This window comes from Mus musculus, chromosome 14, assembly GCF_000001635.26.
Source record: "Mus musculus strain C57BL/6J chromosome 14, GRCm38.p6 C57BL/6J".
Classification (NCBI taxonomy): Eukaryota; Metazoa; Chordata; class Mammalia; order Rodentia; family Muridae; genus Mus; species Mus musculus.
This window is the reverse complement of record NC_000080.6, coordinates 61,531,639-61,556,886: the sequence shown is the minus strand read 5'-3', so window position 1 is coordinate 61,556,886 and position 25,248 is coordinate 61,531,639. Positions and strand designations below refer to the sequence as shown.

The following is a 25,248-nucleotide window of genomic DNA, read 5'->3' as shown; positions in this document are numbered from 1 at the left end:
AGTCAAGCCCGGGCCCCTGCTCGGCTCTCTACAGCGCCCTGCCCACCCGCCACACCCTCTTTGACTTGGGCTGGCCGCTGGCCCCGCCCACCTCCCGACACCGCCCCGCCCCTCCGGGCGGTCCTCGCTCCTTCGCCGGGGGACCTCGCCTCAGTCTCCGCTTCGCCTCCCGGCCCTGGCGTCGCTGTGCGGGCTGCGAGGCTCCCGCGACCCAGAAGCACTCGGGCGCGGGCGGAGCGGTGGGGCTGTGTAGCTACGCCATGGCCGCGTCGGCGTGGTGCTGCCTGCGCTGCTGCAGGGACGGCGGGACTGGCCACATTCCTCTCAAGGAGATGCCGGCCGTACAGTTGGACACGCAGCACATGGGTAAGGGCCTCCCGACTGGACCCAACCGCCCACCGAGGGCCGAGGGAAATGGGGCGGGGACCACGTGACCACGCAGCCCCCTGTGGCCTCTCTGGCCTCGGTCATCGGGCATGGGCTGTGCCAGCCTCCCAGGGCTGAATCTCTCAGAGAGGAGTCAGGTGTTCCCAGGTGAGGAAGCGGGGGCGCTCGCCCGCCCGCCCGCCATCAGTGCCCGGGTGTCGAGTGTCACCTAGTGTTTGCTGAGTCCTGTCTTCAGCACTATCAAATATAGGCTGAAGCTTGTTCTGGGGGAGTAATTTTCCCCTCACTTCCTGAAGCCCAAACAGGGCCGGTTGCAGAAGCCTGGAGTAGAGCCTCAGGTCGTAACAAGCCACTTCCACTAAAATCTCCATTGCTGGACACCTTAGTCACTGTTGGGAACGCTGTAATTTTATCTGACTCTCGCCATCGGGCCAAGCGATTGCAAAATAGAACAGTGCTCCTTCTCATCCATTTTTTTCCAGTTCCCAATGGCTTTATAATTAATTTAATAATAATTTCTCATCCAACATTCCCCCCCCCCTGTAGCATCTTTTTCTACATAGGATTACTTCAGTTCTTAGACCCTTTCCAAGCTTCTGGAATATTATCCAGGCAGATTTCCCAGAATAATTATTTCAGTTAGAGTGCTGTCTTTTTGTGTATTATTACAATAAACTAATGCATTTTTTGATTTCCCCAAATACCTCATTGTCTAAAAGACTGTATTTAAGTAACACAAGCATTCTTAATATCTACAACAAAACTCTTTTCTGCCCAGATAATCTACAAGTCTGGAAACATTGCCCATTATATTTTCTATTGCAGTACTATACGCAGTCGTCGTTTACTATGGTGTACAGTGCCACCACAAATTTACAGTCTCTAGTACAGAATTTCAGTACTAAATACCTTTAAGCCCCTATCCATCACTATAGACAGTGGATGTTCAGATCTTGTACTTTCTCTCAGGAAACATTTCTATTTAATTTATTCACTCAATGAATATGACTTTTAGGTGATAAGATACTGTATTAAGGGCTGAGATAAGACTGCAGGACTGTAGTGACTTTTGAGCCCATGCTGTGCTGTCTATTATGTAGAACAATCCTTATTCCTGGCCTTTTTCTTTTAGGAAGAACTAAGTGACCCATTGTATCTTTGCAGTTTCCCTTTCTCCTGTGCTATCCAGCACCCTCAGGTGCTGAGTGAAGAACCGGGATATGGTCTCTCAATTTCTTCCCTTCCGTGGAACTTTTTTCTTAACCTATTTTACAATAAATTGAAACTACCTTCAAGCTTGATGTGAGAATCACAATAAAAAGGAAGAGAAGTGTTGAGTTAGAAGAATGATTCAAATGCGGATTGGCCTTAACTTGAAAACATGGGAAACATACTGCTTGTGTTCAGCATAAAATTATACAACCTAAGGAATATATTTGGAGCCCGGCGTGGTGGTGTATGCCTTTAATCCCAGCACTCGGGAGGCAGAGGCAGGCAGATTTCTAAGTTCGAGGCTAGCCTGGTCTACAAAGTGAGTTCCAGGACAGCTCCCCCAAAAAAGAATATATTTGGACTTTTTTGTTTGTTTCATACTAGTTTCGTTTTGATTTATTTTGTTGGTTTCTTGGTTGCTGTTTTGTTTTTAAAGGAGAGTAGTCTCTATATTGCTCAGGTTGTCTTCAATTCCTGGCTCAAGCCACCACCACCTCAGCCTTCCACATGTCTACAGGTGTGTACCACAATGCCCTACTTGTTTTCTCACTTTCTTTCCTTTTTTTCTCTTTTTTAAAAAAATACACATTCCATATCTAAACAATGATGTTGCATTACTTAAAACCATTTTGAAGTTTTAAAAATATTTTTCTTTTGATTCATATAATTGTGAATTGGTCTTTTAGGAACAAGTAACTTTCAAGGTAGTTATTTTGAAAGGGATATACCTATCCTGGTTGTGTTTTGTTACTGTTATTTATTTATTTTTGGCAACTTGATGCAAGCTAGAGTACCTGAAAGGCAAGAAGGCCTTCAATTGAGAGAATGCCTCATCCAGGTTGTCTGTTGGTAAGTTTGTAGAGGTTTTTTGTTTGTTTGTTTGTTTGTTTTTGCCTAATGGTTGTTGTGGATGGGCCCAGCTCATGGCAGGTTGTCCCAAGTTGCGTAAGAAAGCAGGTTAAGCAAAGCAGGAGGAGGGGCCCAGTAAGCAGAGTTCCTCCATAGCCTGCCTCTGCTTCAGTTTCTGCCTCTAGGTTCCTGCCTTAAGGATCTACCTATCTACCTTCTGTGTAGATTGTGATGTAGAACTGAAAGTGAAAGAAACCCTTCCTTCCCTGAATTGCTTTGGTCATAGTGTTTTATCATAGCAATAGAAATCTAAGACACTATTCATTTGGAAATCTCTAATGTTTATTAACACACATTCTATGGCTGTGTTTATATAATGGTCTATCTGTACTCAAATCTGATTTATCTTTTCAAAGTAGTACCAGTTATTAATAAAACTATATGAGCTACTTAGATCCAAATACAGAATATCATTGTATTAATTAAGGAGAAGAAAGCTTGACGTTATTATCTACTGGTTCACAAACACCCTCAAATGATCTCTGAAATATAGACCTTTCTGCATTAACTTGCTCAGTAAGGAAATATATCAAAGTAAGAGTAACTAATGTGCTTAGAGTTGTTTCTGAAGTTCCAACTCACCAAACAGCCTAATTGTTTTGGAAATCTTTTCATATTTCCATTAACTTCATGCTGAAGGATGAGATGAAAAGCAGTAAATTATTATAGAGGCAGGGTTTGTGTGAAAGATCAGTTCAGAAAAAGTATCATTTATTTGCATAACCCCTGGAAATGTGTTTCACTGAAGACCTTTTCAATTTCAAGTACTACAAATTACACCTCTGAATTGTTTACATGATGGAGGAATTTTATTCTTGTGACACAAAATACAAAGGTGGCAGCACTAGCTTCAGGAAAAGACAGTGCTGCCAGAGATGAGCTTTATGTTTGTTTGGGGTTTGGTGTAATTGTTGTTAATCTCTTGTCTTCTACTTCTTACTCAAGAAGGCTAGTTGCTATGGTCATTGGCAGCAACTCACTACTTTTTCTCTTTTCTCTTTCTTTTCCTTTTTTTGGGGTGGGGTGGGGGTGTTGAGACAGTTTTTCTCTGTGTAATAGCCTTGGCTGTCTTGGAATTCTCCTTGTAGACCAGTCTGGCCTCAAACTCAAAGAGATCCTCCTGCCTCTGCCTCCCAACCACTGGGATTAAAGGCATGTGCCACCATGCCCAGCTACTTTTTCTACACTGTCCCACAAGAACAAAAGTGTCTTCAATTGTTCTTTGCAGAAGTCCTGACACTTTCCGTGATTATTGTTTACCAGGTCACATAATTGCTTTTGATTTAATCAATGTGACCACAAAATGTGAAGTATACTTACTGACTTAACCCACATCAAATACTGAAGCCTAAGACTGAGCCCTCAGAATTGTTAGATTTCAAGAGGGAAGTCTGGCCTTAAAAGGTAAGCAGGTGCTACTTGCTTGCTCCATAGTGCTTAGCACAGCTTATTTATTCATTCCTATGTACGTTATTACTAAGCTCCTAGTAGAAGCCAAGCATTATACTGTCTTTGACATCAAAGAAGACACTCTTTATTCAAAACGACTAGAGTTGTATGGGGTAGTTAGATGCAAATCATTTATAAAATTTATTGCAATAATTTAGTGACTTGATTTCATTTTAAAATTGCATTTATTTATTTATTGCATATATGTGTGTGTTTAGGGACAGATGTGGAGCCAGAGGATTACCTGTACTTGGGCTTCTCCTGCCTCTGCTCGATTCTTCAGCAGATCCTACTGGTATGGCCCACCATAGTCAGCCGAGGTTAACTTGCAAGAAGTGATTCTCTCCTTCCAATATGTGCAAGGTTGTTAGACTTGGTGGCAAATGCCTGAAACCGCAGAGTCATCTCTCCAGCTCAGAAATTGTGTGTGGAGGTTAGAGGACTACTTATTACCATGTGTGTTCCAGGGATCAAATTCAGGTCTTCTGAGGCTCCGTGGCAGGTGCCAGCCCTTAACATTTTTAGTTAAACAAACAAAGAAAAAAAATGCATTTACCTTGACAGTGTATAGTCTTTTGTTTTGTTTTGTTTTGTTTTTTGTTTTTTCAAGTCAGGGTTTCTCTGTGTAGCCTTGACTGTCCTGGAACTCACTCTGTAGACCAGGCTGGCCTCGAACTGAGAAATCTGCCTGCCTCTGCCTCCCAAGTGCTGGGACTAAAGGTGTGCGCCACCACACCCGGTTGACAGTGTATATATAGTCATCAGTTTAGACTGATGATTTTGTTTTGTTTAAGTAGGAACTCAGCCTTTTATTACTATTGCCAAGTTTTATGTAGGCCCTTCTGGAGGTGTGCCACCTAGCCCTAATACTTGTATGTGCTTGGCTTATGGTTTTATTTCCAGGGAGGAGATAATAATGGCCATAGACTTTGGAAGTCACATGTTTTAGTGTTAAAAGATTTTTCTTACAAATAAGAATTATGCTCTATTCATGATCTCTGATGAAGTTGATTTCCTACCCCAAAAATTAGAAACAAAGTACTAATAGGTTCACATTTCAAACGCTGTGTTTTTCTTGCTGATGAATCTGAAGTTGTTCGAGATGAAACTAAACTTTTCTATGAAAATAAAGTGTGGTTAATGATGTTAAGATCTTATTGATAGTGGGGCATTGTGGCACATATCTGGAATCCCATTCAGGAGAGTGAGAAAGAAAAAATCAAAAGTTTGAGACTAGAACAGGCACTACAGAGAGACCCTGTTTCATGACTAAGTAACAAACTTGCTTACATTTTTGTCATGTGACTAGCAGAGACTCTCTTAAGTGAACATGTAAAGATCCTAAAACCAAGTTTTTCAGTGTCAGCCATTTCAACATGAAGCTATTCCTCCCCATCATTGAGGTACTCACTCCTCTGCTCTGACCTGACCACTCCAGTATAACACTGTTGGTAATGGCTTCTCCTTAGTAGATGCTCAGCTGCCTTTTAATAGATTGTCTTAAGTCATTTGGTTGGAATTGAAAATTGTACCAGTATACTAAGTTTTTAAAGTTTTTATAGCTTCTATTAAATGAAAATTGTTAGATTATTTAATCTGTTTATTGGTTAAAAATTAAATGTTAGTCTCCTATCTTATAATTTTTTACTATATTTTATGTTCTATGGGGCACACATGTGCTATGGCTTGCATGTCAAGTCAGGAAAAAACTTCTTTTTTTAAAATTTTTTTGTTTTTTCGAGACAGGGTTTCTCTGCGTAGCCCTGGCTGACCTGGAACTTAACTCTGTAGACCAGGCTGGCCTCAAACTCAGAAATCTGCCTGCCTCTGCCTCTCAAGTGCTGGGATTAAAGGCATGCGCCATCACTGCCCAGCTTTAGTTTTCTTTTCTTTTCTTTTCTTTTCTTTTCTTTTCTTTTCTTTTCTTTTCTTTTCTCTTTTCTTTTCTTTTCTTTTCTTTTCTTTTCTTTTCTTTTCTTTTCCTTTCCTTTCCTTTCCTTTCTTTTCTTTTCTTTTTTTTTCTCTCTTTCTCTCTTTCTCTCTCTCTCTCTTTTTTTTTTTTTGGTTTAGGGAAAAACTTCTGGGAGTCAGCTCAAACTCAGGTGGTCATTAGGCTTGGTGCAAGATAAACCATTTCACTGACCCCCTGGCAAATAATTTAAATACTCAACAGAGTTTAGTTTATTTGAAACAAGTTAATTGAAAATGACTCGTTACAAATAAATATTATAGCCCGGCGTGGTTGCCCATGCCTTTATCCCAGTACTCGGGAGGCAGAGGCCAGCCTGGTCTACAAAGTGAGTCCCAGGACAGCCAGGGCTATACAGAGTAACCCTGTCTTGAGAAACCAAAAACAAACAAACAAACAAACAGAAAACAAATAAATATTACATACAGGTGAATATTATATACAAACACTCTTTAAAAAGTGGAAAATAAAGGATTTAAAATAATCTATCAATATTCAATATTCCCTAAACTTGAAAAGACTAAAAATGTTCTTGGTTTTTTTGTTTTGTTTTGTTTTTTGAGACAGGGTTTCTCTGTATAGCCCTGGCTGACCTGGAACTCACTCTGTAGACTAGGCTGGCCTCAAACTCAGAGATCCGCCTGCCTCTGCCTCCGGAGTGCCGGGATTAAAGGTGTGTGCCACCACGCCTGGCTGAAAAAGACTAATAATGTTCCTGGTTTGTTGTTACAGTTGTTATTGACTGAATTAGTGAATGTGCCCAGGGCACTGGCTTAGTGGATAAAGTGCTTGTTCTGCGATGACCCATGTTTGGGTTCCTAGTACCCACAAAAAGCTGGGCATGACAGTACATTTCTATAACTGAGGCACTGATAGGACAAAACAAGACGATCTAAGAGACTTGCTGGCCAGCCAGTCTAACCAGTCAGTGATCTCTAGGTTCCAGCTCAGAAAATATGGTGGGAGGCTATGGAGGAAGACAGCTGATACTGACCTCTGATAACCACACCTATGGACTTGCTCTCCTTCCCACCCCTTCTGTTACACATACACAGCTAGTACACAAATTAACTGTGATTGTGGTATTGTGTTTTGTTTAGGAACAGATGTTGTCATCGTGAAAAACGGAAGAAGAATCTGTGGCACTGGAGGTTGTTTAGCCAGTGCACCCTTACATCAGAACAAAAGCTACTTTGAGTTCAAAATCCAGTCTACTGGTTAGTATAATTGTACTTAACTATTAGATGTCAGTTATTTTGAATGTTAGCAATAATTTTGAATATGAAAAAAATTTAGGAGCTGGTTAAGAAAACTCTGTATACAGGTCCCAGTCTTCTACTGTTGTGATCCAAGTTCAATCGAGCAGTTTGCTAAATTAGGTTTCATTTTCTCTTCTATGGAATAGGAATTTTAGGCGCTGCACTGTCTACAGTAGGAGTTGCATGTATAACAGTGTTTTAAGACAGGACACTAGCATCATTTAAGGTTCTAGAGCCACCCTGTATGTTAGCCTGTAAAGCATGTTGACTCTTGCTATATTTCATGTTAGGATAAAGAGTAATCTTTTGATTTGAGCTTTCCCCTCAACTCTTTTTGAAAAATTTTAAAAATATTTATTTATTTATTTATTTTACATATATTAGTACACTGTAGCTGTCTTCGGACACACCAGAAGAGTACATCGGACTATATTACAGATGGTTGTGAGCCACCATGTGGTTGCTGGGAATTGAACTCAGGATCTCTGGAAAAACAGTCAGTGCTCTTAACCTCTGAGCTGTCTCTCCAGTTCTTTCCCTTAACTCTTTTACCAAGATACCCTGGTTTGTTTTCTGAAGCAGTCATCAGATAGAGAATCCTGGAAGAAATCTGAGGTGTGTACCTATGCTAGTTGCTGTAACAAAGTAATGTCAGTACTTGGGAGTCAGAGAGTGGCAGATCTCTGTAAGTTTAAGACCATATGACCTGCCTACTGAGTTCTATACACACACAGTGAGCCATACACAATGAGATGGTAAGTGGTTCTGTGGATTCTCAGCCATAGCAAGGCATGAAATCTTGGGAAGACACTGGTATTGCAAAGTTCCCCATGTCACAAGAGCCAGGAAATAGAGAGTAATGACACAGAAGAGCCTGGGGACAAGACATACTCTGCAAAGGCGTGCTCCCAGTAACTTCCTTCCTCCCAAACAAGTCCCAATTCCTATTTTTATACCACCTTCTAATAGTGCCATCATACTATGACTACACAAGGGACTACCCCTGATGAAAACAGAACCCTCATAGTCCAGTCATTCTGTGTGATTAAATCCATCAGCAGGGATCCATCCACATGGTCCTTTGGAGGGACACTTCACATCCAAACTATAAGACTTTTCTTTTGCAATTTTAGGGAGTTTCTTGAATTACATGGCAAATCTGTATGACTATTAGGACCAAAACTTGTAGCAGTATTATATATGGTCAGGTATGTGGGATTTGGTTTGTTTTTAATAAAAGTCATAAAGAGACCTTTGGTGAAATCGTCATCAATGATGTAACTATAAAAAGACTATAGTAAAGAGAATCCCATTCTTTGGACAATACAATACTTCTGGAGCTGGTTCCCTATAGTAGTTTATACTGGTTTTCTTAGATGAATGACATAATCCAGGTCTATCCACTGTGCTGTTGTAAGTTACTTCACTGGTTGTAGACTGTCCCAATTAGTGTTGTCTCCCTCAATATACTTGCTTCTTTAAAGAAGCAAAATTTTGAGCCTTAAAGCTAATAAAGAATGAGCTGTGGATTTTTCTGTGAGGGACACTGTTTACAGTGCCATCCCTAGGACAGATGAGATGTTGGAGGGTTAATTCTGTATTGGAAGTTAGAGGTAGTTGTACACAGTTCTTTAGGAGTAAGGAGACTGCAGAACCCTATCTGCAAATGTTATGAAGTTAGGATTGTCACCTTCGATCATTCTCAGAGTTTTCTCTTTGGGGAGGCAAACTATAAAGTCAAAATATTTCAGATATCAAGATGGTCAAGTCCAAAGGTGCATACAACTTTCTGATGGAATCAGTCAATTCTGGAAAAAGTATTAGCATCATGGAAATTCAAACCTTCTTCCATGTATATTTCATGTGTATTTCTTCTGATTTTAATAAAAACTGGAAAGGTAGCAACTTGAAGAAAGGTCTAAGACTCTGGATATTTTATTTGTCTGGGCAAGAGAATGCCTGCTTCTAGAGATATAATGGGGTGAGAGCACTTGCCGGGCATATGAGAGGTGCTGGATTTAGATCCCCAGCACTAAGAAAATTATTTTAAATCTTATTCATGTTCAACCTTTGAATTGCTGTTCATAAGATATTATTACTTGATACTCATTGTAAGTATAATAGAGCTGAGACTAGGTAGGTAGGTAGGTAGGTAGGTAGGTAGGTAGGTAGGTAGATAGATAGATAGATAGATAGATAGATAGATAGATGGATGTGTTTTGCTGTGAATCAAGCCCAAGGCCAAGATTACCACCAGGCTGTACTCACATACCTAGCCCTATAGTGCTAAAAAAAACAAAATCAAACCAAAGAAACTTTAAGAGAAAACAGTAATGGTAATAGCTAGTGGCTTTTGAATACTAGTGTATGCTTTACTCATTCATTTAAAAACATTCTTAACCTATTCTAAGTCCTAAGTGCTATGTTTTGGCAGTCTCATATCTTTTCCTTTTGTTGTGTTACTGTTGTGTTAGTTACTGTTCTATTGCTGTGAAGAGACACTTTAAAAGTAGGTATTTAATTGGGGGCTTTCTTACAGTTTCAGAGCATGATCATCATGGAGGGGAGCATGGTGGCAGGCAGGCAGGCAGGGAGGCATGGTGCTGGAGCAGTACCTGAAAGCTTACATCTTATTCACAGGAAGGAGGTAAAGAGGAGAGAGGGAGAAGGGGAGAGAGGTAGAGATCAGTGTGGGCTTTTGAAACCTCAAAGCACACTCTTAGTGACATACCTCCTCCAACAAGGTCACAGGCCAGCTTTCCTAATCCTAAACAGTCCACCAATTGCAGACCAAGCATTCAAAATGCATCAGCCTGTTGGGGCCAATCTCATTCAAACCACCATACCTTATAAGTACTATTAGACACAACACGTGAGGAAACAGAGAAGTTAAGTACTTTGTCCAAGATAATAAAACTGTGATTATTTAAACCCCAGAAATGCAACTCTTACCTCCCAGTTTATTTATGGAAAACATGGTATACTTTGCAGCTTATTTCAAAAACTTTGTTATTATTGTATGTATATAAGATTCTGGTGAGGGTGTCAGCCTTATATACTTAGTGACTCTGTCCTCTTTCCACTTTGACTTGGGTTCTGAAGTTCAAACTCAGGTTTTCAGGGTTGTCACTTTTATCTGCTGAGCCATCCGACTGGCCCTGCAACCTACTTTTGAAAAAGTTGATTTTAGGGGCTGGAGAGATGGCTCAGTGGCTAAGAGCATTAGCTGTTCTTCCAGAGGTCCTGAGTTCAATTCCCAGCAACAATCTGGTGGCTCACAACCGTCTGTAACAGAATCTGATTCCCTCTTGTGGTGTGCCTGAAAACAGAGCACTTGTACATTAAATAAATCTTTAAAAAAAAAAAGAAAAGAAAAGAAAAGAAAAGAAAGTTGGTTTTAAAAACAAAAGCGCCGGGCGTGGTGGCGCACGCCTGTAATCCCAGCACTGGGAGGCAGAGGCAGGCGGATTTCTGAGTTCGAGGCCAGCCTGGTCTACAAAGTGAGTTCCAGGACAGCCCGGGCTATACAGAGAAACCCTGTCTTGAAAAACCAAAAAAAAAAATAAATAAATAAATAAAAAATAAAAATAAAAACAAAAGCAAGCAACAATGGTATATACCTTTAATCCCAGCACTGAGGAGACCGAAGCAGGCAGATCTCTGAATTCAAGGCCAACATGGTCTCTATTTATATACAGTGAGTTCCAAGTCTAAGCTTGCCAGAGACATGACTGGAAAGCAAGCAAGGAAGGAAGGAAGGAAAAAGAAAAACAGTTGATATTCTCTTTTAAAATAAATCTTTTATATTTGTGTTCTTTAGATATATGATGTATTTAAACTGTTGTATTTTCAGGAATCTGGGGTATAGGTGTTGCAACTCAGAAAGTTAACTTGAACCAGATTCCTCTTGGCCGAGACATGCATAGCCTGGTGATGAGAAATGACGGAGCCTTGTACCACAACAACGAAGAGAAAAACAGGCTGCCAGCAAACAGCCTTCCTCAGGAGGGAGATGTAGTGGTGAGTGGCCTGGGAGAGTTGCTTGAACTGTTTTGAGTAGACGTGGTTTGCATGGCGGGTGGTGACGTTTATTCCAAAGCCCTGGGATAGGCTCTAATGAGGTGGTCCCATCTCCAGAGAGAATGCCTGCTGACTCTTGCTGCCTCACTGCACTGCTCTGTCCTTGTGGAATTTCTTGCAGATCAGGACATAAGGATGACTGACCTTGTGCAAGACCATTTTTAGGTTGACTGCTAAACAATATACTACTATCACAGAGAAACTTTCTGGTCCTATTAGAGGATAGTAGGTATTTTTGAGGCCAGAGATCTCTCAAAATATTTCACATCTATTAATGTTAGGGACATTTTAGAAATTATAACATTCTATTGCAAGTGTTGATCTTTGTTAAATGCAATCTTATTAACTGCCTCTAGTTTCAGAACCCTTCAAAGAATTGGGCTCAAAATTTCCCCGGGGTTAGAACAGAGCATGGTGACACATGCTTTTAATCCCAGCACTGAGGAGGCCAAGGCAGGGGCATCTCTATGAGTTTAAGGGCAGCCTAGTCTATATAGTGAATTCCAGACGAATCAGGTGCACAATGGGACCTTGTCCAAAAAAGAATCTTTTTGTTTTGTTTATTATATGTAAGTACACTGTAGCTGTCCTCAGATACTCTAGAAGAGGGCATCAGATTTCGTTACGGATGGTTGTGAGCCACCATGTGGTTTCTGGATTTGAACTCGGGACCTTCGGAAGAGCAGTCGGCACTCTTAACCACTGAGCCATCTCACCAGCCCTGTTTTTTTTTTTGTTTTTCAAGACAGGGTTTCTCTGTGTAGACCAGGCTGGCCTTGAACTCAGAAATCCACCTGCCTCTGCCTCCCAAGTGCTGGGATTAAAGGCGTGTGCCACCACTGCCCAGCTTGTTTTGTCAACTTGACACAAGTTTGGGTCATTTAGGAAGAGGAAACCTCAATTGTGAAAACATTTCTGTCAGATCAGTCTGTAGACTAGTCTGTGGGACACTTTATTGATTTTAATTGGTATGTAAGGGTCCAAGCCACTGCAGATGGAGGTGCCCCAACACAAGTGGTCCTGGGTCGTATAAAATAACACGCTGAGTGAGTGCTGGAGAACAGGTCAGTTAGCAGCACTTCTTATGCCTCTGCTTCAGTTCCTACCTCCAGGTTCCTGCCCTGAATTCCTGCCCTGGCTTCCCTTTATTGATGAAGTATAAACTGTAAGATGAAATAAACCCTTTCCTCCCTCCTCAAGTTGCTTTTGGTCGTGGTGTTTATCAGAGCAATAAAAAGCAAACCAAGATACTTGATTTTTTATATTAGGTCATTTCCAGATATCCATAATATGGTACATTCTTATATAAATAATTTCTTGGACAGGGTCTCACTTTGCAGCCCTAATGGGCCTGAAACTCACTGTGTAGAACAGGCTAACCTAGAAATCACAAAGGTGCACTTGCCTCTGCCTTCTGAGTACTGGCATCAAAGTGTGGCACTGTGCCCAGCTTAACTGATTATTTCTTTTCTTTTCTTTCTTTCTTTTTTTTTTTTTTAAGACTAAAGGATTTTTATTTGTAATGCAGACCATTTAAACCTGAACAAAATGGAAGAAGGTTTTATAAGGACAAAGGGCACAAATGATGGAAAACACAGAGAAATGAAGAGATTGATGTTTACCAGCAACCAGTTATAACTATATAACATGCAGTGCAGCCTCATAAGATAGTAGAGTGATTATAAAAAGATGGGAAGGTACAAACTAGGGCCAGGATATTCTGGGTGGTTCTGCACTCACAGGAGTTTCTGCTAGAACCATAAGAGCTACAGATGTGTGAACGCTCTGATTGTGTCTGAGCAAAATGACAATTATGAACCCTCTGGCATAGGATATCAGCACAGAAAGAAAGACTTCAAGGCATACTACCAATGCAGCATAGAGTAACTCACTAATTTCTTTGTGCCCTACAAATAACATCTCGCCCACCATGGGGCTCGAACCTACGACCCTGAGATTAAGAGTCTCATGCTCTACCGACTGAGTGAGCTGGGCAACTGCTTGATTATTTCTTAAAAGAGAATTTGCTGTCATGTTGAGACTGTCAACCGATTTATAATAAAAGATGGATTGAGACAGACAGATGTTTCCTTCATTGTAATACTGACCTTACACATATTTTCTCACTCATTGATGACTTGATACCACAGGTTGACAAATCTAAGAACGCCACTTTAATTTGTCAACACTATTAAGTTAGACTTTAAGTTTTTATGCCCATTCTGATAGTTTAAAAAAATAAAAGACCTAAAATGTTACGTATAAGCAGAATTAAGAATGCTGACCATATCATCTTTCTGTTTGCTCTGAACATTTGCAGATAATCATTTCAAAGCTGTCAGCAGTGGCAGCAGGAGGAGCTGACTGTAAGACAGGAAGCTATCCTTGTATTTTATGGTGTGGCTGCTGCGGACTCAAGGTTTTACATCCTGTACGAGGCAGGCTAGGTTGGAGCACTACTTGGTCTGAACTTGACTGGAGGAGGTGGGGATTCTTACACCCTTCCAAAACTATTTTAGTTTCGTTATCCTCATAGGTGCTCCATTTATAACTTATCTTGCAGTGGATTATGGTGCCACTGGTGGTGAAGGGAGCCTGGACTCAGTCCCATAAAGAGAGTCACATACGTTCTTTTTTATGTAATTTTGTTTTGATTAAAAAAGAAAAAAACGAAAACAGACCTCTTTACAAAAAATGTAACAAGTGCATTTTTTAATGCCTGTTTAAACTGAAATGAAACAGAAGCCATCACTAAGTCATTGTTTAGGCTAGCATTGATATTTCACACCTGTAATCACAGCACTGGAGAGGCAAAAATAAGAGGATCACCTGAAATTCAAGGCCAGCCTGAGCTCTATATACTAAGTTCCAGCCCAGCCAGAGCTATTGGGTGAGACTATGCCTCATATCAATCATTCAGGGTTTGTTTGTTTATTGAGAGAGGGCCTTGTGTAGCCCAGGCTGGCCACAGACTGGATGGCCTTTAGCTTCTGTGGTCCTGCCTTTCCCCAAGTTCTAGACTTACAGGCATACTACCACATCTAGTTTCAGTGGTGCTGGGAATCAAACTTGGAGCTTTGGGCATGCTGGAAAGCACTCTGCCAACTGAGCTACATTCCCAGCCCCCAATCCATCGGTTAACTCTAGCTTTGCTAAAACTTGAGAAATCCTTTATAGCCCTTACACATGGACTCTCCCGAACCTTTGCTGAGAAGGGGAGTTGAGACTAAGTGATGCTTATGAAGTTGTTCTAGAAAGCATCTGAGTCGGTCCATTGTTATAGTTGACCCACATCCAGGGAGACCCATAGAAGCAGTCTGCTGCTTGTTGGTTTCTTTTGTTGTTGTTTGTTTGTAGTTAATCATTTGGAAGAGCTCTCTGGCTTCTATTTATTCTTTCTTTTTCAAAATGACTTATTATTGTGCTGTGTCTCACATATACTAGGCTGACTCCCCCAGCCCATTGTGTTTCTAGTCTTCTTTATTCAAGAGAAAGACCTGGTTTTCCACTAGTTGGTAACAGTAGGTCTGAAATGCTTGGAACTAGGGAAGTTTCTAACGTCAGGGTTTTGTTTGATGTTGGAGTCTTACGTATATATTTTATATGTAGGTGGATTCCATGCTTACTCTTCCATGGGTCCCACTGAATCAAGAAATCTAGTAGTTGGAAGGGTGGGCATGGAGTCCACCTATATACACAGCTGGGAGACAGTTTGTACTATAATATTTTGCTTGTGGGTATTTTTCTTGCCTGTGAGCATCTCTGCAGTGCAAGGTTTTAGAGCTTTATCTGCATTGTACTATGGGATACCTTGCATGTCACGTGGAGCTGGTGGCCGTCAGAGGGCACCTCATAGGGCTTCTCTCCTTCTACTATTTGGGTCCAGGATCAGATTCAGGCTTTGTGGCAAGCATATTTCACTTGCTGAGCCATTTTGCTGGCCCAGGCTTGCACAGTATTTTTAGTGTGTATTTTGACTGTGACCCATCATACAGGATGAGTTTGGGCATTTCCCACATGGGGTATAATAGTGTAGTCTAAGTACTCAGAAAGTTTTAGGTTTTAGAGCATTTCCTAGTTTCAACCAGGGGTTCCAACCTGTCTGTACAAAATTTTAAAAGCAAGTAGAATATGGCATGGTGAGAAAAAGTGTTCTGAAGTCAACGTATGGTTTCAATCTCAGTTCTGCTACTTTCTAGCTCTGCAACCTTAGTTAACTCACTTAACCTTTCTGTGCTTCAGCTGTTAAGTGAGTATAACTGTCTTGTTAGCATTGAATGACTATGAAATGCCTAGAATAATGCATACAGTGCGGGCTGTCGCAAGTGACCTTTAGCACTGTAATAATATGACCGATGCCATCTTCTAGCTGTCATTAGTGTATACAACAATACGTTTTTATTCTCTTTTTTTAATTTTAATTTTTTTAGACCATTCTTTTTAACTGGGGACTCACCGTCATTCATACTAAATTGTAGATACTGGTTTTACTTGAGACAAGGGTAAAAGAGAAATGTATGATTTCTTAGAACTGACTTGTCTACAGATAACTTTGTGGGTAAGAACACTTGTTATTCCAGAGTTCAGTTTCTGGTACCCATGTTGAATGGCTTACAACGGCCTGTAACTCTAGCCCCAGGAGATTCAGCACACTTTTCTGGCCTCCTTGGATACCTGCCTGCATGTCTGCACATTCATAACCAGGCACAAAAACAATAAAAACATTTCTAAGCTTAAAAATTACTAGAGTATTTTTAAAATAATAAATAACATATATCAGTTCATCTCTTCATAACTTGACAAAGTTAGACATCCCTAATGGGCAACAGTGTTTTCCCCATCAGATAAAAATCTAGAGAAAGGCCAGTGTTTTTTATGAGTTTAAAAGAGTCTTCATGGCCTGGAGAGATGGTTCAATGGTTAAGGGAACTGACTGCTCTCCCAGAGGTCCTGAGTTCAATTCCCAACAACCACATGGTGGCTCACAACCATCTGTAATGGGATCCAATGCCCTCTTGTGATGTGTCCGAAGATAGCTACAGTGTACTCAAAAAAACATAATAAATAAATCTTTAAAAGAGTCTTCATAACATATTTACTTTTACTATTTAAATAATAAAATCCAGGTTATCCAAATATAATACTATAATTTAAACTCTTATCTTTGCTTTACCGCTAATTGGAATTTTATATTGTTAATACCCCACAGCTCCAATAACCATTAGTAAAGTTTTAGTTAAAGTGGACTGCCAGATTGTCAGCTCTAATGAAAGTGGCCCCACACTTTGTTTCTGTGAGCATGCTTCTCAGTGCTATAGGTTATTGAGGGTTTTGTGCAACAGTTATATTTTTATCCTTAAAATTTTTTTCTTTCCTTCATAGGGTATAACATATGACCATGTAGAATTAAATGTATATTTGAATGGGAAAAACATGCATTGTCCAGCATCAGGTATCCGAGGGACAGTGTATCCAGTTGTATATGGTAAGCTCAGCAGTTACTCTTCTGTTAATATCATGTTAACTGTTGTTTGGCATTTATGTTAACTTTGTAGTTATCATTCAGAAGTCGGAACAAGTTGGTAATAAGGACATTTCATGTAGAATGTAGTCAGACTATTACATTATCTCTGCAGAATTAAAGATATTAATTCCCTACATATTATAAAAGTTTTCTGAATATGTAGTAATTGTAACTAGACATCCATAACCATGTTCCCTTTTATCATATTGTTTGTTTGTTTGTTTTTAATTTTTCTGTGATCTCTGTTTGCCTGAGTATGAGTCTATGTACCACATGTGTGCCTGGTGCTGGAGGACACCAGGAGAGCTGGAGTTATAGGTGGCTGTGAGCTGCCATTGGGTGCTGGGAACTGAACCCTGGTTCTTTGGAAGAACAGCCAGTGCTTTTAACCACCAAGCCATCTTTCCCGTCCCTTATCTACACATTGAGTTTTATGTTCTAGAAAGTCCAAATTTTTTCACAGGATTTACAAATCTTTTATTTATTTTATTTATTTTTACTAATTATTAGTAAAGATTAGGTCACCGGGAAGTGAAATTGAAACAAGTATTTTGAATTGAGTGTTTATTGCCTTTAGAAAATTACGTACACATTGTCACTCTTCTGAGAGAGATTTTGATTTAGAATAGTTTCAGATCAGCTGTTTTGCTTTTGATAGCCATCGTGTATTAGTGCTATCATTTCTGTATAGTTGGTCCCTAAGATCAGGCAGTGTAGATGCCTCATGATTCCTTTATTTTTTTTTATTATAGAAAATTTCAAACTTTCTCAGAAGTAAAGAGAATATTACAGTAGCCCTTATGAACGTGTTGCCCACTGTGTTCTCTGTCTGTAGCCTTCCAAGTTTCATCAAACTCAACACTTCCTTTCTTCCTTCCTTCTTGGATTATTTTGAGGCATATGTCAGACATATCACTTTTTGTTAATAAATATTTTAAATTTGTCTCTAAAAACAAGGTCTTAAGCCTGGAATGGTGGCACACACCTTTAATCTCAGGACTTGGGAGGCAGAGGTAGGTGGAGATGTATAGAGAAACCCTGTCTCAGAAAAACAAAAAACCAACAACAACAAAACAAAACTAAGGTCTTTGTCCTTTGAAAAGCACTAACTATAGTGCCTTTATCATTCTGTTCTGCTCTTAGTACACATTTTGCCAGCTTCAGACCAATAAACATAGGGCTTTCCTGTCTGTGGTTTACTAAGTCTAAACTATTATCTTAATTATGTAACTTCTTAGATTTGGGTTATAATAAAGCTATTATTAACCTAGAGTAGGCTAGTGTGAGAGGGGTATAGTCATGAGGACAATTACTAAATGATAACGAAAGCTTACCATTTCTATTCCGTTGTGTTTCAGAACTCTCCTCTTCTCCTAAGAACTTATTTTTAGTGATTTTTTTTACCTTTTATATCTTTGTATGCAGAATGTGTGTACTGTTCTTTTTTTTGTTTTGTTTTTGTTTTTTGTTTTTTGAGATAGGGTTTCTCTGTGTAGCCCTGGCTGTCCTGGAACTCACTTTGTAGACCAGGCTGGCCTCAAACTCAGAAATCCACCTGCCTCTGCCTCCCGAGTGCTGGGATTAAAGGCGTGCACCACCACGCCTGGCTTGTACTGTTCTTTTTTATTCCTTGATAATTTCATATATTTGTATAGTCATTTTGGTCATCTATACTTCCCATTACTCTGTCATCCCCGCTCTTGCAGCCAGCCTCATCTACAGAGTGAGTTTCAGAACAGCTAGGACTACACAAATAGACCCTGTTTTAAAAAACAAAAACAAAAACAAAAAAGAATCTTTTTCAATTCAGTATAGGTTAATATTCTTACATATTGAGTAAGCTTAAAAGAAATTCTTTTATTTACTTAAAAAAATGTAAATATAGCTTAATATTTTAAGCAACTTAGCCTGAGAAATTAAAGATCAGTCACATAGTTACATTAATACAAGTGAGTGTATGAAATAAAGTTATTTTAAAATACTTCCAGGGGCTGGAAAATTGGTTCAGCTACTAAGAGTACTTGTTGATCCTACGGAGGGCACAGGTTGTATTTCTGGCACTTATATTGGGTGGCCCACAACTGCCTGTACTGCACCAGCAAGGGATCTGGTGCCCTCTTCTGGACTCCAGGTGAAAGACTCCGAGAGGAGCCCCTCGCTCAGGCCTCAGGACAATAGCGGACACCCAAGAACTCACGACAGACCGAGCTTGTTGCAAACCACATGAGGCTTTATTCGGGGAAAGCCAGAGCTCTGGGGACGACTCATATCCCACGCAGGGGTAGAGGAGTCGTCCTCGAGGGGAAAGAGTTCCCAGTTTTTATAGGCCCTCAGGGGGGAAAGGAAAAGGGGGAGAGTAGGAGATTTCCAGATCTAAACAATGTCTAGTCTCAAGAAATGGGTATGGGAGGGGTACAAGGAAAGAGTCTAATGAAGGTGCAGCAATGGGCACACACCTGGTCAGAACATTGGCAGACACACAGGTTCAAGGAGTGGCCAGAGCATTGTGCACCTCTATTTTTCTAAATCAGTGAAGCTAGTTCTGCTAACACTGACGTCTATCTTGCCAATTTCAGGGCTTCTGTGTCCTTTTACATTCTGCCAGGATCTTTCACAGGCATCTGTATTCATGTGGGCAAACAACTGAAGGCATGCACACACAACTTGAAATAACAAAATCTTTTAAAACATAAAGTGCAAATTATGCAAAATATAAGATGAAGCAAATTATATGTAGCAAAATATATTTTATAATTTAATTTAGTTAAACTGGATATTTTAATAGTCTGATGCTATTTAAAATAAAAACAGAATTAATTCCCTTTCCCTGCATCTTGTCTCACCCTTAATCCTAGGACAGTCTATTTTCACTCTCTCTACTTTTTGTTTGTTTGGGTTTTGTTTTTGGAGACAGAGTTTCTCTGAATAGCCCTGGCTGCTCTGGATCTGCTCGGTAGACCAGACTGGCCTCAACTCAGAGATACACTTGCTACTCTGCCTCCAGAGTGCTGCGACTAAAGGTCTACACCACTGCTCCCTGGTTCACTGCCTCTGCTCTCACACCGAACCTATAGAGAGAAATGCTGCCCAGCCCTGAAGTGTTGTGACAGAGCCAACACTTGCACTAATCTAAACTCACAATAATGTCTGAAACTTTTTTTTCTGCAATAGTATTATTCTGTCTTGTGATCCTCATGGTCAAGGTAGTGAACATATTTATCACTTCAGAGTTTCCTCCTGCTCTTGATTATCTTGATTTGAACCTCTCCAAGTTCCACCAGTCAGCAGTGGGTCTGTTTCTGCTTACTTAGATTAGCCTGCCTTCTTAAGTATTATGTATACAGATTCAGACGGTTAATACTCCTTTTCTGTGTTGTAGCATATGTTAGTATTTCCTTTTTATTGCTCTGTAGTGAAAGCTTGTTGTGTGCCTGTATTGAGTTTTTTATCCCCGTATCAGTTAGTAGCTGTTAGGCTTATTTGTGATTTTTGGTCATTATATGTAAAGCTGCTGTGAACATTTGTGAATTTATTTTTATGACTATACCCTGTCATTTCTCTTTAGTAGCATGCTCATTAAAAACCTTGTAGAAACTGACTAGAACGGGCCGTCTAGCTCACGGCAGTGCGCCAAGATCAGTTTCCTGACTTGGATACTGCACTGTAGTTATCACTACTGGGACAAGCAGGGAAGGGTACCAACCATAGACTCACTGGTGTATTTTTGAACTTTGCAAATCAATAGTTTTTACAAAATAGAACATTTTGTTTTTAAAAATTGTTTATTTATTTGGATAGACAAAGAATTCGATTACTGGTATTTATAACTGAGATCGGATGGGGCGTGGTGGTGCACACCTTTAATCCCAGCATTCCGGAGGCAGAGGCAGGCGGATTTCTGAATTCAAGGCCAGCCTGGTCTACAAAGTGAGTTCCAGGACAGCCAGAGCTATACAGAGAAACCCTGTCTCGAAAAACAAAAACAAAAAACCAAAAAACTGTGAGATCATTATTATTTTACTTAAGAGATAGCATCTTACCACATTTCCTCAGATGATTTCAACCTTCTGAGCTAAGGATTTCCTCCTGCCCCAGCCTTCACATAGTTGAGACAGCAGACATACACCTCCACATGTGGTTTGGGATCATTATTAGTGATGTTTTGACAACTTCCTTTGTACGTTTTTGACAGATTTTGTTGTGAAGATTTTGCATCCCAAAGCAATCAGATAAAAGCATTTGCTGCCAACTATGAGAACTGAGCTAAATCCTTAAGACCCACAGGGTACAAGAAGAGAACTGACTCTTGACAGTTGTCCTCTAACTTCTGAGTGTGCACCATATAATGCACACATGAGCACACACACACACACACACACACACACTAAATGCAACAACTTTTTGAAGATTTTATAACCCAGATGGCAGGTGTTCTTTACTCTTAGCTAATTAATATGACATTGAGGTCTGGACAGATGGCTCAGGGCTTAAGAGCACTAACTGCTGCTCTTGCAGAAGACTTGAGTTCAGTTCCCAGCACCTACATGGCAGCTCACAACCATCTGCACCTCTAGTTCCAGGAGATCCAGTGCCCCCTTCTGGCCTCCTTGGGCACCAGGCATGCACAGGCATACATATAAGCACAATACCCACGCACATAAAAAAATAAAAATTATATATGTTAGGAAAGTAGTTTCTATTTAAATTGGTTTTCAGTGCTGGAGCCTAGGAACTAGCAATTGCTAAGCAAATGCTCTGTCCCTGGGTAACATCCCTGCCTAAAAACCTTTGCTTCATAGTGATCTGTGCATTTCAATAGCCTTCTAATTTAATTTCTTTCTTTTTCTCTCTTCTAGTTGACGACAGTGCAATTCTGGATTGCCAGTTCAGTGAATTTTATCATACTCCTCCACCTGGTTTTGAAAAAATACTATTCGAGCAGCAGATCTTCTGAATGAGTTTGTTCTCAGGACTTAGACCTCTGCACCATCACACAAGCGCTTACCACGTAATAAAGCTCTCCTTGATCGAGAGACTCGAACACATGCTGAACACTGAGCTTCTAATTGTTGTCCAAGGAACCCATGTATTCATTATACCATGCTGAGGTTTGGTTTAAAAGATCTAGGCAACTTATTTAATCTTATTTAAACAAATATATATAGCTCTGAGTTTGATTAACAGTATTATGTGGTAACATGTATATAAATATTTAAAGGGAATTTTTCTTATATAAAATATTTGACAGTGATGTGTAATTGAGTGATTATTTTTTTGTCATCCTGAACTTGAGTCACCATAGTCTGTAATCCAATAATTTTGTGTCTCCCTGTCCTTTTTGATAAAATGAAATGGCAGAAATTTACATACTTGGCAGCTTAATTTTGCTGATCTATTTCCTCTGTTAATGGACTACTTTTCTTAAAACTGAAACTGCTTCTTTTGCTGTATTGTTGTATCCCTGCTTTCTGTTGCCTTTTTGAAAGACGAGGAAGTTATCAGACCATCTTGTTGAAGACCATCAAGATGAGCAAGTAGTGATTGCTCGTAGTATACTAGCAAACTCTGTAAGAGTTATGATGCTTTAAATATAAAATAAGCCAAGTGTGAAGGCACACACCTTTATTTCCAGCACTTGGGAGACAAAGTCAGGTAGATTTCTGTGAGTTTGAAGCTAGCCTAGTCTATATAGTGAGTATTATAAGTACCCAGACAACCAGGGCTGTGTAGGGAGAACCTGTCAAAAAAATCTAATTGTTTTTTGCTATAAGGAATAATAAAGATGTATTAAGGAATATTCAGTATTATATTTAAATATTCTTCCTGTTTTGTTAATTATATGGTAATAATCATGGAAATTTTGACATAAGTGAGTCTTCATGGTCTTGAGCCTTTGATCTTCTTGAGTCACTTTTTATTAGTTAACAACCTGACTAAGCTAATCACATCTTCAAACAGTTATATTCTTTTTCTCAGATAAGTATAGTCAGGAGTCATCACAACAAATTGTATGATGTTGTGAGGCAAGGAAAATATGGACGCTAGAATTCAGAGAACAGTTGCCCAGTTTCCTTCTGTCCTCTGCTGCTGAGTTTCTCAGAGTCTACCTTACACAAAGGGTAATCATACTGACATGCTGAGAGCCTGTGACTAGTTGATGGTGTGTGTAAAATGCTTTAATTATCAGCACTTAATAAAAATAGCCATGATTATTGTGAAGCAGTGATTTTCATGGTGTCTTAGACCAGCAGGATCACTGGGGAACTCTTTAGAATAGGGGACATTCTTGGACCCAGCCCAGACTTATGCAGTAGAGACTCAGGTCAGGGGTGTATTCTGGACCCTGTGCATACTAGACTAAGCAGGTAAAATGTCTCGAGATTTAAGGCAGGCTGGTTTTAATTCCAGAAGCTATGGAGTTCTGCACAATGCTTATGTGTTATTTAGTAGACTACATTTGGTTATGTGCTTCGCAAACATATTTACATAAACCCACATTTTACCTCTGAAGATATATAGAATTCAGACTATATATGTTATTTATTGACTTTCATCTGACTTTCTATTTTAGTAATTTTGATTCACAACATGTTTAACTGGGTGTGGTGGCACAAGACAGTAACCTAGCACTTGAGAGATCAGGGAAGGAGGCTCACAAATTTAAGGCCAGACTAGACTATGTACTGTAATGTTCCTTGTCTCAAAATACAGAGGAGGCTAGCTGGATAGATCTATGTGGAAAAGAGAATTCTCTAATTTCAGTATACTGCTTTTAGTGATCTTAGTACATCCATCTGTTATGTTTTTAGATTTTTTTATTTATGTCTATGTGTATGTGTATATCTGCAGCATGTAGGTACCCAAAGTCTAAAGAGTGCATCAGATCACCAAGCTGGAGTTACATGCAGTTGTGAGCTGTCTAGTGTGGGTCCTGACCTCTGCAAGAGTAGCAAGTGCTTTTAATGGCTGAGCCATCTGACCAATCCCAAACTCTTGTTTATATTTGTAAAAGCTATTTTTTAAATCATCACATTCTTTTCTTTTTCTGATATTGTATTTATTCATTCACAGTCTTATACATGTATGCAGTATATATTTCTTACCATTTTTCTTTTAATTTTAATGTTATAATCACATGTTATTTATTCCCTCTTCCCTTTCCTCCCATATAACCCTCCTAGTTCTCTTTCGAATTCATGGCTTCTTTTTTTATTAATAGTTGTTACATGTATACATGTATATACATGTATACATATACATACATACATGTATATACATGTATATTCCTAAATGTAATCTGCTCAGTCTGCATAATGTTAGCTCGTCTGTGCGTGTGCACAGGGCTCACCATTTTGTAATGGTGTCCTCTTCCCTGGAGAGGACTGTTTCTCTCACTCTGCATTCCTTAGTTGTCTGTCATTCTTTGTGTAGGTTTGAGGTCACTTGGTCTTTCCCTTGTCCACTTTGGCCTGTTGTTGTCCTTGTTCAGCTCAGGTGTAGTCAGACATGTTTTTTTGTTTGTTTGTTTTTTGTTTTTTAAAGCACTTTGTATTTATAGCTTTCTTTTCTTCTCTTCTCTTTTCTTTTTAAAGATTTATTTTATTTACATGAGTACACGGTAGCTGTCTTCAGACACACCAGAAGAGGGCACCAGAAGAGGGCATCAGATCCCATTACAGATGGTTGTGAGCCACTATATGGTTGCTGGGAATTGAACTTTGGACCTTCAGAAGAGCAGTCTGTGCTCTTAACTGCAGAGCCATCTCTCCAGCCCCTTAGTCATGTTAATGAGACTTTCAGGGTATAGATTCTGACATTACTAGGAGACACAGTCTGAGAGCAAACTCCCTGATCCTCTGGCTCTTACAGTCTTTCTACTCCCTTTTCTACAGTGTTCCCTGACCCCTAGGCGTGGGAGTTGTCTTGTAGATGTATCCCTTGGGACTGTGTTCCACAACTCTGCATTTCGATTGTTACGAGTTTGTGTCATGGTCTCTGTTGTAAGTGGATCGTTAAAATGGATCTGTTGCAAAGAAAAGTTCCACGGAGGGATGAGGACTAGGAGCCTTCAGTAAATGAGAACATGTGACATTTGTCTTTCTGGGTCTGAGTTACCTTACTCAATATGATCTTCCTATCTACTTAACCTGTAAACATAATGATTTTATTTACATCTGAATAGTATTCTGTAGTATTCTACATTTTTCATTATAAAAGAGCAACTAGAAATAAAGCATCAAAAGGTCCATACAGGCATCTGATTTGCACAGTGTATTCCATGAAGGACAATTATGATTGTGCTCGGGCATATGGTGATTTGTCATTTGGAAAAAAAAAAAAGTTTATTCTTGACTGCCTTGGGAGGGTAGAATAGGCAGACCCACTGCCAAAACAGCATCGATCCATTCACAGTGGTAGTTGCCTCACAGCCCAGATGCCTCCTGTCAGGTTTTACCTCT

The 25,248-nt window shown here is 39.8% G+C and overlaps 1 protein-coding gene and 1 pseudogene across 4 annotated transcripts; one reads left to right on the top strand and one right to left on the bottom strand.

Annotated features, from left to right (window-relative positions):
* Spryd7 (SPRY domain containing 7) lies at positions 1 to 25,036 on the top strand. Of its 4 annotated transcripts, XM_011245148.2 has the most exons (6): positions 111 to 366; positions 2,036 to 2,116; positions 7,027 to 7,143; positions 11,039 to 11,205; positions 16,648 to 16,750; positions 21,646 to 23,008. In XM_011245148.2, exons 2-6 carry the CDS (start codon positions 2,107 to 2,109, stop codon positions 21,741 to 21,743), a joined length of 495 nt encoding a protein of 164 aa, XP_011243450.1. In that variant the 5' UTR covers positions 111 to 366; positions 2,036 to 2,106; the 3' UTR covers positions 21,744 to 23,008. The 4 variants fall into 4 exon arrangements, with proteins under 4 accessions (NP_079973.1, NP_001297532.1, XP_011243450.1 ...); NM_025697.4 differs by lacking the exon at positions 2,036 to 2,116 and having other exon boundaries at positions 1 to 366; positions 21,646 to 25,036; XM_030247956.1 differs by lacking the exon at positions 16,648 to 16,750 and having other exon boundaries at positions 279 to 366.
* Vmn1r-ps136 (vomeronasal 1 receptor, pseudogene 136) lies at positions 12,768 to 13,185 on the bottom strand (annotated as a pseudogene).
* Positions 25,037 to 25,248: the final 212 nt, after the last annotated feature.